Source organism: Fringilla coelebs (genome assembly GCF_963513975.1).
Source record: "Fringilla coelebs genome assembly, chromosome: 2".
Classification (NCBI taxonomy): domain Eukaryota; kingdom Metazoa; phylum Chordata; class Aves; order Passeriformes; family Fringillidae; genus Fringilla; species Fringilla coelebs.
Genome location: NC_140029.1, coordinates 11,351,943 through 11,367,771, shown reverse-complemented (window position 1 = coordinate 11,367,771; position 15,829 = coordinate 11,351,943). Strand labels below are relative to the sequence as shown.

Sequence of the window (15,829 nt, the reverse complement as noted above, 5' to 3'; positions counted from 1 at the left end):
AGCTTTACAAGCTTTCAGAATCAATTTTCTAAAGTTAAGATAATTCTCAGTTGTCTAATTTTAATACATGTTCTAGAAGTTAATCTTCTGATATCTTATCTGATTAGTTTGACCGTAAGACACTCACATGTTCATAGTACTTTTCAAAAAATTAATCCTGAGATAACTAGGAGAGCCTAGCAAAAAAGCCTCAGGAATCATGTTGGACAGCTCACACAGATCTCATGCACCCATCCCATGCAAATATGATCTTCATTATGAAAAATTTCCTCACTGCTTAAAAAAGAAGTTATGATGTTGCTACTTTGCTGGCTCTTTGCCCTCTTATAATAACAATTTTCCTGCCATATTAATGACAAATACATCATAATTAGCTCTCTTCACCTTCAGCTAGAACAGCACAGAACAGCCCTTAATCTAATTGCATCTCTAAATTCATGGGAAAACAGTCAATCACGGTAAAGACTTGTTTGACTATAAAACAAGTAATGATTCAAACAATTAAGACTCTCACTGCCTCCATAATTCACAGATCCAGGAAAGCAACACCACTGTAATATGGAACACTGAAATACTTTCTGGATGGCAAGAGGAGTTTGTAACTTCTGAATTCCTTGGTCCTGTCAACTTTGCCAGCCCATTAACATTAAAATAGCTGCTGACATCTGGTTCAAGTCTGGGCACCAGTTCACTGGAAATCTCCACTTCATCTCAATAATGCCAGAAGATTGGTTTAGAGGTTGTGGAACATCAATTTGTTTTGTTTCCCCTCCACACCTGGCAGACCACATACATTCTTTGAAATCATAATACAATTAATCAGTATGATGGTTTGGGAATGTAATGTAAAGGGAATTTAAAAAAATCCAATTTCAGAACTGCCAAATTTATTTAGTACAAGCAATGGTTTTAGCTTAAAACCAGGGAACGCCAGTCCTGGTTTTCTTCAAAAATACTGAAGCACATATAAAACAAAACACAAGTATGGTTTCTTTACAGAGCATTAAGTGCTAAGCATTTCATAACAACAGAATTTTCCAAAGTACAGCTGAGTGTAAAGCCAACCCCACTAATTAACAAGTGTATCTTTGGTTATACCCAAACCAAATCTGGCCTGGGTGCTTTATGAACTCACAGGCTGGAGCATCAAATAGACCAACTTAAAAAAAAAATGAATGAATTTTTAATTTGAAAGGACACTTTTATGTCCTTGGAGTCTCATATCTACATATATTTTTTACTTTCTTTCTCCAACACTGCTGCATCTGTTTGCTGTGCAAACATAAATATCACTGCAATTCTCTCTGCCCACCCCCAGATGGGAAAGCCCTAACAGCAGCTAAACAAGTATCCCAAAAATAAAAAGTAATATCAGCTACTCATCTCCGTTTATAACAACCATATCCCTACGTATGCATTTTTTTTCATTTGCAGGACTAATTTACTCTGACAATATCTACACCAACATCAGCAAAATACTAAACAAGATTTGAATGTTTGTTTCTACAATATTTTCTTTCAGTGGTGCAAGTGCTAAGGCAAAACTAAAGAACAAAGACAAAAAAAAAAAGAAGAATATGACTTTTGCAGTTGTTTTAACTCAAAATAGGTGTCAGAAGTGTAGCACAAAATAACTTAAATAGAACAGTATTTCTCTGTGCCTGAAAAGAGAGATGAATAGGGAATTGTTTAAATTTATTCTCTCTCCATTCATTAATATTCCATGAGACAATTATGATAGACTCAAAATAATTTATTTAAATTACAAAATAATTTTAGCAAATAAATTCACTCTGTAGAACATGCTGAAACTGTTTATTAACACCATTTATTATCCCTAACAAGAGCAGCATCACTTAGTTTGTTACAGAAGCCCTATAACATTGCTTCATTTCTGCCCAAGTGGATGTGTAGCTCCTAAAGTAAGATTTCCTACTTATAACACAATTTCAGACATTTGTTTTCAGAAAATATGATCCTGAAGACAGCCAAATGTAAACAGATTTTTTGTTTGGTTGTCCAGGTGTGAGTCAGCATCAAGAGCAATCTTTTGGGAAAATACAAATTTCTCTCTTCTACTTCCCTCATTTACTAAAACACCCAAACCTAAAAGGACTGGGAATAACCCAAACCAACTGTACACCATCACCTTCTATAAAACAGTGGGGACCAAGAGGCATGGGAATGCTGTGACTGCAAATTCTGGAAAGCATCCAAGATTTCCCAGTAGCATCTGTGGCACAGTTTATTTTCTCAGCACTGCCTGCTGCAGAGCAGTAACTCCTGAAGGCCTGGAGGAAGGCACAACTGAGCCCAACACTCTGAAAAACTTGCAAACATTTCATCTTCATGACTGTAAGTATCATCAGCAACATTCCAGAAGAAATGATGTTTTACCTTCTAATAGCTCTATTCTTGAGATCAGCTTTCTCAGAGTCAGTGCTGTATTATAAACACTATCCTGGAAGTGAAACCTAGAATACATCTTGGAGACTGACAGCCAGATGAAGACACTGTATTCTAGAGCTGAAGACACCGAAAATCATATGCATGAACATGTGCATATACAGCAAGTTTATTATACATCTACCTCTAGCACACTAAATTTCTAAAGAACTTCAATGGAAGTTTCTTGTTTCATTGGTCCATAGCATGGAGAATTATAACCTAACATAACAACATGCTTAATACATGTTTTCTAAGTGACATTCACAAATGCTTCATAAATAAAACTTGTTTAATGTATCTAGCAACAAAAACAATGAAGAAAAGGGTAACATTTCTACCTGTCTTGCACAAGAAAATTACAAAATCACAAGATTACTAAATCACCAAGAAATGCCCTGGAAAATAACAATTTCTTGGCTCTTCCACTTCTCAGTTGTAAATCAGCATTCGCAAGGCATCTTTCAGAATCATAATCAGAAATCTCAGATAAGGAGAGGAAAAAAGGCAAGTGCATGGTGGTATCACTGGAGGTATTTGGTATTGTATTTCTGTGGCTCATCACTACTTAAAGGGAAAAAAAAAGGGGTTATAGATTGTCCCTTCCATAAAATTAAGTATCAAAAGACTCATTACCATTAGAACAATTAAGAGCATTTTTGTTAATTTCTAAGATATCTGTCTGTCAATGGTTTAAAATATCTTACATAATTTTATTTCCAGTGGATGAGACAGAAAACACATGAGTAATTTCAGGAGCAGTTCCTGCCTGTAAAGTATGGTGTAACATGGTTTCTGCACACCTTGAATGGTATAACACCTCTTTAAATTAATGTAAGCAAGAAACAGAAAGGCTGCAGAGGAATTAGTCTGCAGCAATCCAAGCTTGAAGCTAAACTGGATTATTTCAAAGGGATGGAACAGCGATGTGTAAGATACCTTGGAAAAAAAGACCTAAGCAGAAGGAATGTTTTTAGCACCTGAGGCAACAAAGGGCTGTATAGAAAATATGCTGTACAGTCCATAGGGACACTAAAATACAAAGCCAGGACCAAAACAAAACAAAAGATGGTCTTTCCACATAATGCAAAATTATAGATATTTTAGTAAGGTGGATGATAATATCAGCATCCCTATCATAACTCACAGAATTATTTTCTACCCTTGAAACCCCTTACAATCACCCATGTATGTGGAATATCCTGACCTCAAACTCAGCACCTAGAGCTGGTGCATGCAGGGTATCAATGAAATTCACTTTTCACTTCATTACCACAACACTTGGGATGTGAGAGGCTTCAATTCCAGCCAACTGTCTTGCCCAAGCCCCTCACAGAAATGTAAATAGATGTTTAACTTTCAAAGGATCCAGACTGTGCTTTCTTTTCTGTGCTGTTTTTTGAAGTTTTGAGATCATCTGTTTTATGTAATGTAGCTGCAAAAATATTGCCTCTGAGTTAGCTCTGCAATAATTCACTCCTGCTACAGCAATGATTGAGTAAACAGAAGCTTCTACCAGAGGCATTCTTTTCTGATATTTATTGTAATATTTTTTCATAATTTAATGAGAAAAATTTAAAAGCAATATTTTCATCCTTTCATGTTAAATTAATTTACAGTGCTATAAGCCATAATGAAAACAGAGAAATCATCAGCAAAACAGCATGCTAATAAAGACAGATTTCTACAAAGTTTCTTAACTAAACTCATAAAATAATTTTTTCTATTTCTGTCAGGTCCAGCTTGTCTCTATTTGTTCCCAAGTGTTGAGACATACAGTGAAAATTACACAACAGTGAAAAAGCAGAAACTACATAAGAACATAGAAATTGAGAAGAAGAAATATTTTCAACAAATCTCATTTATATTAGCATATATTTTAAATATCGCACATATTATGTGGAAACGTCAACCTCCAGCCTTGTGTGGTAAAGATCTTAGAAATAAACCCATAAAATATTTAAATTAGTAAAGTAGCCTCAAAATTAAAATAAAATTAAATAAATAATTTAAATATATTCATAGTTTCCTCTCCCTTTCCTCCCTCTCACCCAAACATCTGGGTGAAGAGTTTCTGTCCTGAGTCAGTCACAATAGGTGTTGCCAATCTGTAAAATTCCTTTTGCTACCAACAGCACTTGAGTCTCCCAGGATGAGGCTCAGTGCCAGGAATGGGTGGCTGTGGAAATGCTGCTGCAAGTTTGCTCCAGGGACACCACGCGGAATTTCTGCTTCCGCACCCGATCACAGAGCTGGACCAAAACTGGTAAATGCTGATTTCACCTGAGGCACTGTGAGCCCCACAGCGCCTGGGGGTAAAACTCTGTGCTCAGCATCCAACAGGAAACACCAGATAATGAAGCAACAAGCTGTCACTTACAGCTCCCCTTGCAGAAATCACATTTTTTGGTGGTATTTTTCAGGTGGTGCTAACCCTCCACAGTATTCCACGACTCAGAAATCAAAGGTTAAAATAAAATGACTACTTTTTTTTTTTTTTTTAAGCAAATCAACAAACTGGGATTTAAACAGTGCTGCAACTTTTACTCACGAGGCAGAGAATTACAATATCACAGTTAAAAAGAGAAAGGGATGATCCGTTCAGGCTAATGCACTGTTGTGACTGTAATAGGTGTAACATAAGTGAGAACAGGTTTATTTCATAGCTTTGATCTCACAGCTTCCAGCAGGTTTCCAGGTTCTGGAAAGAAAGGATTTGCCACTTCATTTATAGATCAGGGAAATGCACTTTGATATAACCAGTACAAAAAATAGCAGGACAACTGTAAGCTTTTCCCAGCAAAGACCTTTGAAGTTCAACAATGAAATTAAGTGACTCAGTCTTCTGGGTTTTGTACTTAGTCCTCGAGAAAGTGTGTCTTGCTATTCTTTTTTGTTGAGCTATGAAGTAGATGCAAAAAAAAAAAAGTCATTAAAATTGTGTCCAATCTAGCAGACTGAGGTAGAAATTAAAATTAGGTAGGTTTTATATAGTAGACAATGTATGGTATTTCTGGGGAGAATATAATTTGTATCTTTAATCTGCTTAGTTACTAGCTGATGCTCACATTTCCTCCATTGTCAAAGTTCGCCTAAAACCTGTAATATCAGATTCAGATACCAGAAATTAATATTCTGGCATTAATAAGAAGAAGTCACACAGTCTCTTTTTAAGGTTAATTCATTTATTTCACAACAAATTATCAGTGTAACCAGATATAAGTTCTTTTTGACTGACACTTTTTTTTTCAATCAAGCTGCTATGAGCTATGAAGACTTCTAACATGAAAAAATTACACAAAGTAAGAAAATAAAAATGTTCATCTCCAGAACTGATTAATATTCATGCTTCTTGGTGTCTATGCCTCTTTTGGTTTTGCATTATCTTTTGAACTACACAGACAGTACAGAGTTGAAGATATTAATTCTAATTTAAGTCCAGACATTTTTCACTATCATACCAATGATTCTGATGACTCTTAGTGCATAATACTAAATCCAACCTTAATAAAAATATGATGAGCAATGTGTTATTTTCTCTGCTAGAATTGTTTATAAATATTGTGTTCTGTTTCAGATGTGTAATCTGAAAGCTGCTAATTTGCTGAAGCAAAAATGGGCAGCTAAATTTCTGTTCTGTCCTGCCATTTCTACAGTCTCTTCCACCTCTACTCTGATTCAGAAGAGTTATTCCCAGCAGACGGGTAAATGTGGAAAACTACTCCTATTTCAGGCACTTCAACCCATTTTATATGGAAAGGAAACATAAAGGACAGAAAGCATTAACACTTTCCCACCTGGTGACAGCAGAGGCAAGACAAGCCTGAGCAACATCAGGCATAAACATTTCCCAGAGAGTCAGAGAAAAAAACCTAAACTAATATCACTGTCTCAGCACTTCTGAGACATTTGTGTGGGCAGGAGGGTCAGCAGAAGACACAGCTTAAAACCTGGAGTGATCTGGCAGAATACATTTCCTAGACATATTTCCACATATCTTCTATCTGTGACTAAATTCATGGTCACCATTCTGGGGAAAAGTGATCTCAGCAGTCTGAGTTTACGTCTTGTTTCTTGTTTCTCTTATTGCCTCACAGGCAAGTGTATGATTTAGAAGTACACAGAGTGGTAGGATCTAAAAAACTCTTTAACCTCTAGAAGATCACCTGGAACTAAAAGACCTCTAAAAGATCTAACCTGGAACTAAAAACTCTTTAACCTCTAAAAGATCACCAAATGAAATGGAAAAAAACCTATAAAAACCCTACCACATTTACACATGAGAGAGAGAACACACACATGTTTTACATTGAGTTTAGGCAGCTAGTGCAGTCAGTGAGTTATTTAGCTGCTTCTCCTAGGCTCCTGGAGAAACATTCCTCTCCAGGAAGCAAACAGCCCCAGTTTAGCTGGATTAAACTGCCCTTTGGAAGTGCTTCTCTCTTATCTTCATCTGTGCAGAACTGGGAAGACAAAGAACTGCAACCAAGCTGAGCTCAGTGGCAAAACCTTCTGCAGCAAAACACGTTCAGAAACAGCTCTTGGACATTTCTCCATGGTGTGAGGAGGTACAAACACAGATGCTCTCGCATTGCTAGGGAGGTGAAGAAAATGGGATAACTGCATTTGACCAGCTGTATAACTTTCTCGATTTCAGCAGCTCTTAGCAGGAACTTAAACGGCTCACACACCATTAACACTTAAAAGTAGGTGCCAGAAGTTGGCTCCACATCACCTGCAGTAAGAATTCCTGTAGGAACAGGCATCAGATACACAAAAAGCTTGTTATGTGGCCTCTAAATAATTTTAAGGCAGACAAAACACTGGAGAGAGGACAGCACTGCATTTCTCTAATCTGGTTACTCAGTACATTAAACTGATACCTGGATACAAACAGCAGAGCTTGTGTCTGCTTGCACCAGTGTTTACATCCTGCTAACTTCACTGAAAGAAGATTCACACATCTGAAAAAAACCCCACATAGCCCACAAGGTGAACAGGTTATCTGGATAAGCCTAAACCCACATGAGAATATTTATGAAGCATAATAGAATGTATATATAAATACAATAAATATAAAAAAAAGAACTTATAGAATTTATGAGCTTATATCTGATTTCCAGTGTCATAGGCTCCAAACAAAGTCCCTCAATCTCATGAGAAACAGTTCAATAGTGCCATATTAGGGTACTTAGTAGGCATCATAACATCAAATTACCTTCCCCTCATAAAAATATACATAAAATCTGAGAACTGACAACACAAAAATAGCAATTACAAGCCCCAGAAAGAGTACTAAGTAGCTATATATTTTTATTATATTATTTGAACTCTGAAAATGAAATTATTTAATAACAATTTCAGAGAAGTTAAGCCCAAATCTAGTTACATTAACTGAGACAAAATACAGTAAAACTATGACAAGTAACCATAACCTAAGGCTGGATTTTTTGAATTCTAAAACATGAATTTTAACAAAATGGAAAATCCTGAACACCACTCTACAATCTTCTAACCATTTAATACAGCACTGCCACAACGAAGGACAAATGTCCCCTTCCAGAAAGTTGCTAATGTTATCAGTGATAACAGGTGATGAACCCATGGAATCGCTGCCAAACAGGCTGACATGATAATTCTGTAGTAATAACAAAAAAATAGTCTTTGGATTCACCAATGGGATAAATGGAAGTTTATGTGGTGAACATCAATAAAATGGAATCATCCACTCAAGAGAGAAAACCTACAAAATGAAATGGAATCCAAAGAAAATAAATGATTCAAATGAAAAATGTGGCATGCAAGAAGAAATGTACATGTGGAACTTGGTGCTGACAGAAGAGATTCCAATTCTTGTCAGCAGTTGAAAGAGAGAAAGTGTAAACTTCTGACAGAAAATGAAATGGGACACTTGGTACACAAAGTTCCTCTTGCCAAACATTGTCAAAAGTAGATAGTGGGAGTTGCTACAGTAAACAACTGCTGCACAGTGAATATACAGAACAGCTACTATTGTGAAGAAGTGTAAATTCACATCCAGAAAACCTGTGACATGGCAGCTATATTCTCCTAAAAAGGGAAATTTGGAGGCACTTAGAAGACAACTATTTTTCTCAGTCCTATCTAAAAACCTTTCACAAAGCCAGTATAACTTTTCTCTGGAAATGATTTGTACTTTTATTTTTTTTTCCTTTATTTGTATTCTTTGTAGGTCACTGACTTCTTACATATTCAGGAAGATATCTGCCCTAAGCCAAAATTAATACTTTTCCTCAGTTATTCACTGTACAATTTATCCCTTTTACATTAACATGTTAATAATCACAATACAATCATTTTTTCTTTTTGCCTGCCTTGGGAAAATACACATTTGGTCTCACAAATGAAAAATTATGTGCTCTTTAGTCAAGTGTATTGAACAGTCTGGTAGGAGGCATAATTGCATAAGGCACAGATACCCTTTTAAACCCATCATCAGAATGCATTAAAGGCTACCACTGGATTTGTGCCTAGTTTTTACTGATTATTCACTTTTCAAATAAATGCGCTATAAGTAAATACAATAAAAAGTGAATAGAAGAACTAAATGACAGATTAGACTGCACCAGTAAATACTGATGGTCATGGGAAGATGGAATGGCAGAAGTCCTCAAAGTTCTGGCAACCACTCAGTCTAATTCCTGCCACTTCAAATTGATGGGCTGCAGTGAAATAGGACATATACTTCCAAAGATGGTGAGAAAGCCCATCCATCCCCTCTCTGGATGTGCGAGAGCCTGCTTTAGAAAAACTTACACAGAGTGATGGGGCATCCTGTAGAAATGGTAAGGTTAGGAGAAAATGCAGGAACTGGTACTTGCTCAGAATAATGGCAAACCATCTTATCCCTTCTACTACATTTCTACTTGGGATTTTTCAATGCTCTCCTCTATTAATCTCACGCCACACAACAGAACCTCCCACTTAATGCTACAAAAGCTTTTCCCATCTAATCTGTGTTTGAAAACCTGTGTTTAAAGCTGGTAGGGTTTGAATCTACAAATGAAAAATTAGGACTATCCCTCCGGTATGCTCAATAAACTTTTACAGAGGAAATACATAAATCAACCAAGTGAGAATACACTAGGTTATTTAGCACATAGTGCTAAATCCAAAAATTGAATTTTTGTTCTACCATGATTATGAGAACATACACAAATGAGAAATAAAAAGAAATTTATGTTATTATTTGGAGACACCTACTTTATATGTGAGATTTCTGACAATTGAGAGCTGTTTATTTTCATGAGAATATAAACTTATTTCTCTGGTACTAGAAAGAGTCTCATTCTAGTACCAGAGAACAAGATATCTTGATAAAACAAGCCTTTTACCTCCCAAAAGAAAATTTGTGCTGATAAGGGTTTTTTCATTTAAGTTCAGAAACAGGGAGGGAAGAAGCAGAATACACATTAATGCATCAACTCATAGGCAAGCTGCAATACATGTCTGTTTCTATGATGCAGACCATCCAGACTAAACAAACTGAAACAAAATCCTTGACAAAAAGTAATGACATCTACCTATCTGGTTTATTGCTGATTTCTGACCACTTCTTTTTGATTTCCAGCTAAGAAGAACAGTTGTATTATCGTTATCCCTGCTGAGAATCAGCACCTGAATCTCCTGTGAAAGTATTCAGTATTTGACACTTGTTGTTAACAACAAAGGAACATTAATCCCCTTCCTGGTGACTGCTAATTGCAACACTGAAAATTTTGTGACCATGTGTTTTCAAAATAATATTTCATAAAAATCCACTCTGAGGAAAAAAATCACTCTAAGATGCTATCTAGCCCTTTCTCAGATTAGGTTGTAGGAGCACTTCTTTTAAAACTCAAGATTTTGGAATTTCTCTTCTATTACTCAGTGGAATAAGATGGCACTGACAGTTGCTATTCTATTCCAGGTACTGTAGAACAGATTCTATTTTAGAATTGGCAACAAGTTAGTACAAAAGGCAAAAATGGAGAATTAAACTTAAAATAAACAGGTAAGGGAAGAAGATTATATGTTATTTTTAAAAAGTTTTCAGGGAAAAATAATAAGCAGAAGTGACTGAAAAAGTATTTCAGAATGCAAAATGAAACAGTGCTTCAGGACAGAGAATGGAAGTACTTGAAATATAATTAATATGTTTTAGCAAATTCAAGTGAAATGAGCAAGAATATTACAGATACATTCTCTTTTCTATTTTACAGAGATTTATCATCTAATCCACAGATCATTCACAAAATGAATTGTGTTGGACAATAATATATAAATTATATTTGAAATAAATTTGGAAGCAATGTTTTACCTCTCGAAGAACCTATCCTGATAAATAATTGAGAAATGTCAGGAATATGTATCTAGCTCAGCATTTTACTACTGTAAAAAAGCAGCTGCCTGGACACCTTAAAAACAAGTGTGCACCTCTGAAGAATTGATAGGAATAGAGGAGATAAGAGTGCCTTGTTTGCTGTCCCTTAGATGATGTTTTTAGATAAAAAGATCACTATGAGAAAATAAGGGTACTGCCCATACTGTATATTCTGAGGTATAACTTGAGGCACTGCATATTTTTCATATTATGAGCAGCAAAACTCCTGACTCTAATGGAAAACTACTTAGGTTATAGGCTAAGTGAGCATGAAGGTGGCAATAAAAATAAATCTGCTATGTATTTCATGCTGAAGTATTAACCTTGCTTCATTTATCATATTCTGGCATACTTTTAGTCAGGTCTATGCTACCAATAATTTGTCAGTCATCATAGATTATTTCAGAAACATTTTTTAAGCTGTGTATATAGTAAAATATACTGTTAACCTAGGTGTCACATGCAGTATTCTTCATCAGATTTCAATGAAAAAAGTCTGTGATTATATTCATGTACAGGCTTAATATTAACTGATTGCATTCATAAAGTAACAGGATAAATCCACACTAGCTTCAAAATTCTACTTAATATCACATAAGCTACATAAAGTGTCACATACAATTATTGCTAAAAAGACAATACTTTTCTAGACAGACTAGAAAAGTATTTCATAATCAGAGAATTCTTAAGGTTGGAAAAAACCTCAAAAATAATAAAGTCCAACCATTAACCTAACATCGCCAATTTCACCACTAAACCATGCCCCTAAGTGACATGGGATCCAAGGATTGTGACTCAACTAATTCCCTGGGAAGCTAGGGCTTGTTCCAATATTTGACAACTTTTACTTTGAGAAATTTTTTCTAATACCAAATCTAAACATGCCTAGGCACAGCTGAGGCCATTTCCTCTCCGGAGAGGAGACCAACTCCCATCTCACTACAACCTCCTATCAGCTGAAAGCCTGAGCCTCCTTTTCTCCAAGATAAACACCCCCATCTCCATCAGTTGCTCCTCATAAAACAGGACAGCCCCAAGGCTGAGCCCTGGGAACATCCCTGGTGTCTGTCCCCAGCTGGATGTGACTCCACTCCCCACCTTCTCTGGGCCTGGCCCCACAGCCAGTGTTTTACCCAGCAAAGAGCACACCCATCCAAGCCACGAGCAGTTGGTTTCTCAAGGAGAATGCTGTGGAAGCTCTCTTCCACACAATCCAGGAACATCCTAGACTGCTTCTTCTCTGTTGTGTTTCTGCATTTCCAGAGGACATCTGGTAAGTTGAAGTTCCCCAAGAGAAGAAGGTCTAGTGACTATGAGACTTCACCCATTTGCTTATAGAATATTTCATCTTTCTCCTCATCCTGGTGGGAGATCTGTTGACAGACTCCCACCAAAATATCTGCCTTGCTGAACTTCTCCTGATTTTTAACCAACACCACTCAACCCTGTTGGCACCAGCATCAAGCTCTAGACAGTCAAAACACTCCCTTCCATAGAGGGCTGTCAGACCACCTCTCCTTCCTTGCCTACCTCTTCTAAGGGATTTTTAGCCATCCACTGCCCACCCCAGGCATGCAAGTCACCCATATCTCTGTGATGGCAACTGTGCCATGGTTTTCCAGCTGCCCAGTGGGCTCCAGTTCCTCCTGTTGGCCGTCCCTGCTGTGTGCACTGGTGCAGGTGGGTGTTGGGCTATAGATCCCCCTCCCTTTCTGCAGGGAGAGCCCCTAATTCCTGTATGACCATTCTCAGGTGCTTCCACAGTGTCTGACTCATCAGTAACTCCTGTATCTTTGCAGCCACAAGGATCTCCAGCCCTCACCTCCAGCGAGCTGTCAGACCAAAGGACCTCACTAGCACATCATCCCCCAAACATTCTGTCCCCAGGCTTATCTCTGGTGAACCTGGTTTTATATCTCTCTCCCTTCAAATCCAGTTTACTCTTCATTAAACACTGATAACTCCTGTGCAAAGATCCCTTTCCCCCTTTGGGACAAGTGTACCCCATCTGTCACCAGCTGGCCTGGTGTCATGTAAACTGACCCACGATTATAATTAACACAGCTGAGAGTTTGTATCACTAGAAGTATGAAAGCAGAAAGTGAAATTAATTTTCATCTCCTTCATATGGTTACTTAACAAACCAGGCCTCATGAGGACACATGATGCATTTCAACTAGGAAAAAAAAAAAAAAAAAAGAAGCAGCACATAATTACACAACTCCTTGGAGTAATGGGTTTGTATCCTTGAAAATTCTCCAGAAAGTATTCTAACTGTGTGAATCACCTCAACTATTACATTGCTGTCAGTTCAGACAAATGATGCATGCAAATACATGCTTGTACAAACAAACAGGGTGTTTATAATGCAACATTTTAATATAATTACATCATCAGGTAATTAGAGTGTGCAGTTATATAAGTCTCACCTTTCTCCTTCTGCTACTGAATGAACTGCTAACCACTAAGGAAAGATTAATCTTTATTAGTGACAATTGAGTTAATGGTTTCTGAGCATGAAAAGGAAAACAAATGCCTAAAATGTGATATTTTCCTAGACAAGCAACTGCTGCTATATAAAAAGTTTCTGTACAGCAAGTCATTATTTTCCTAATTGTTTAAAGGAATAAGATAAAGTTTGAGAGCGTAAAGCAGGAAGCCAATGGATCACTAAAAGTGAGATAAACATCTGTAGTGACAAGGATACAAAGCTACTTCTGAACTCAGAAACTTAGGTTTGTCATTATTTGTGTGGAAAATTATTTATCAAAATACTGGTTCACACCATGTGGTTAAAAATATCAGATTAAAACAGAATTGTAGCATTTCAAGAGTCCTAGTGACTATTTTCACATTATTCAATTCTATGGAACTGTGTAAAGAGCAAGAGAGAGACTGTAGATCTAAATCCATTTGTTATAATTGACCATAAATTTTATGCATTCTAATAAACCCAGGGAGTCAAGGTTTCTTTCCAAAAACTCATGAAACACTGGCATTTAATTAGAAAGTACCATTTTATTTTACCTCCTAGGATCTGAATTCAGCCTGGTGGGTGAGAGTAAAAAAAGAAGAATAAAAGATTCCGTAAGGGAAAAAAAGTAAGATGGAAAATTCTAATTCTGACTGAAAGAATTTAGGATTTTTTCTATGCTTGGGGAGGGCTTCCAATTTTACTACACTAACAGGATGATAACAAACCATATTGAGGAAATGGACTGTATTTGAATATGTCTGTTTTGATACATGTACAATTTACATAGTAAGTTTCTTGGAATATACTGATTCTCAGTCTTTGCTTGATGTGCTATGTAGGGTAAGTATATTTCTGACCCACAATACAGAGTTAAAAAAAGGCTTATCAGTATTTAGGCTTTATGTGGCTGATTGTATGCATTAGTGAGCAATAACCCCTTTCCAAAAAGAGCATAAATACATACTTCAGAGACTTCTGTGACTTAGTAAAGCTCCTTTTTCTCTGAATCTTTTATATGCATAAACTGTGTGCAAACTACACATTTATGTCATGTTCTTGCTTTTCATCTTTATGCATCAAAGTGAATTGTGAGAGAGAACTCCCACAAGCAGGGTGTGAAGCCTGAAAGAATCAATGCAGCAATACCTGAGAAACAGAATGAAAAGCTATATTCTCTTTCCTGATCATTCAGCTGGCATCATAAAACTGTTCTATTGATAAAATTGTCCTACATTACCCATTTTTAGAAAATAGATAGACAATATTTGTACCACTATCAGGAAAATGTACCTGTTTGAACAGAAAGCTTTCACAATAAAACTTGATACAGAGCACTGGGTTATGACTACTGCAAATATTACCCATCATAATAAATGAATTTATTTTGCAGCTAAGAATTCTTGAACTACTATATAAATTTACTCTTTTTTTTTTTTTTAATCACTTACAGCTAAATTTTTCACAGTATGTTTTTCATCATTAAATAAACCAAGGCATAGAGTATCCAGGGCCTTAAATCTCCAGTTTTGAACTTCCTGTCAAAATCAAAATAATGCACTATGAGTCAAATTTTTTCACTGAAAAGGTCACTGAGCTTTAGAAGAGGCTGTCCAGGGCAGGGGCAGAGTCAGCATCCCTGGAGCTACTAAAAGATGTGTAGATGTGGCACTTGAGGACATGGTTTAGTGATGGCCATGGCAGTTCTGGGTTGATGGTTGACTTGATGATCTTAAAGGTCTTTCCCAACCTAAACTCTTATCTGATTCTATCAATACTGGAATAAAGGGTCCTGCCTTCCAAAACACCCAATCAACCTCATATTTATGAAATTTAAGACCTCAAGCAGACGTATCTCTATTCCTCTCAATAACTGTAGTGAAGAAAAAGTAATGGAAGTATAACAACATAGTTCAACAGCTCCATCTCAACTAATTAATTTTCTTTCTCCTCAGGATTCTCTGGAACAATAAATACAATATTATCTTTCTTTAAGATTTTTTTCCCCCAGAGAAAAATAACTGTATGAGAACTGTCCAGGCATTTACTATGAAAATTTGCATCGTTATCTCTTTTTATTACTGCAATGGAGCGTGTTGACAATAGACTCCCAAATTACCATTTCTTCATGTATTTGAAAGTAATGGAGAAAAACTAATTCAGTTAAGCTACAAAGAATAAACTTGATGCAAATTATACAACTTCTATAAATACCAGATATGCTTGATAAACTCTCATGTTTGTCAAATGCCTCTATACAGAAGTGCTTGGCTTACCTGCCACTGTTTCATGAGGTCCCGAACCACTTTGGCATCCTCTAGTGTCTTTTCTTTGTGTGTAGCATCCTGCAGGACATTTGCAGTTGTTTCAGCTTCTGTAAGCCAAGCAAGGAACTTTTCAAGATCCAGGTAGAATTGCTGCAACATTCTTAGGGCTGATTCCAGAGCTGCTTCACGTTCACAAACCCTGCATAAGTACAAATAATCAAATACAGCGCTCTTTGGAAGAAA

General features: G+C 36.5%; 1 protein-coding gene across 6 annotated transcripts in view; it reads right to left on the bottom strand.

The window, feature by feature from the left end:
* Positions 1 to 15,829, bottom strand: part of DMD (dystrophin) — a 972,793-nt gene that overhangs the window by 225,766 nt on the left and 731,198 nt on the right. For all 6 annotated transcript variants that reach the window (XM_084201221.1, XM_084201219.1, XM_084201223.1 and 3 more), the window contains one exon: positions 15,596 to 15,785. In XM_084201221.1, the coding sequence (XP_084057347.1) occupies positions 15,596 to 15,785 (190 nt within the window). The remainder of the gene's footprint in view (positions 1 to 15,595; positions 15,786 to 15,829) is intronic.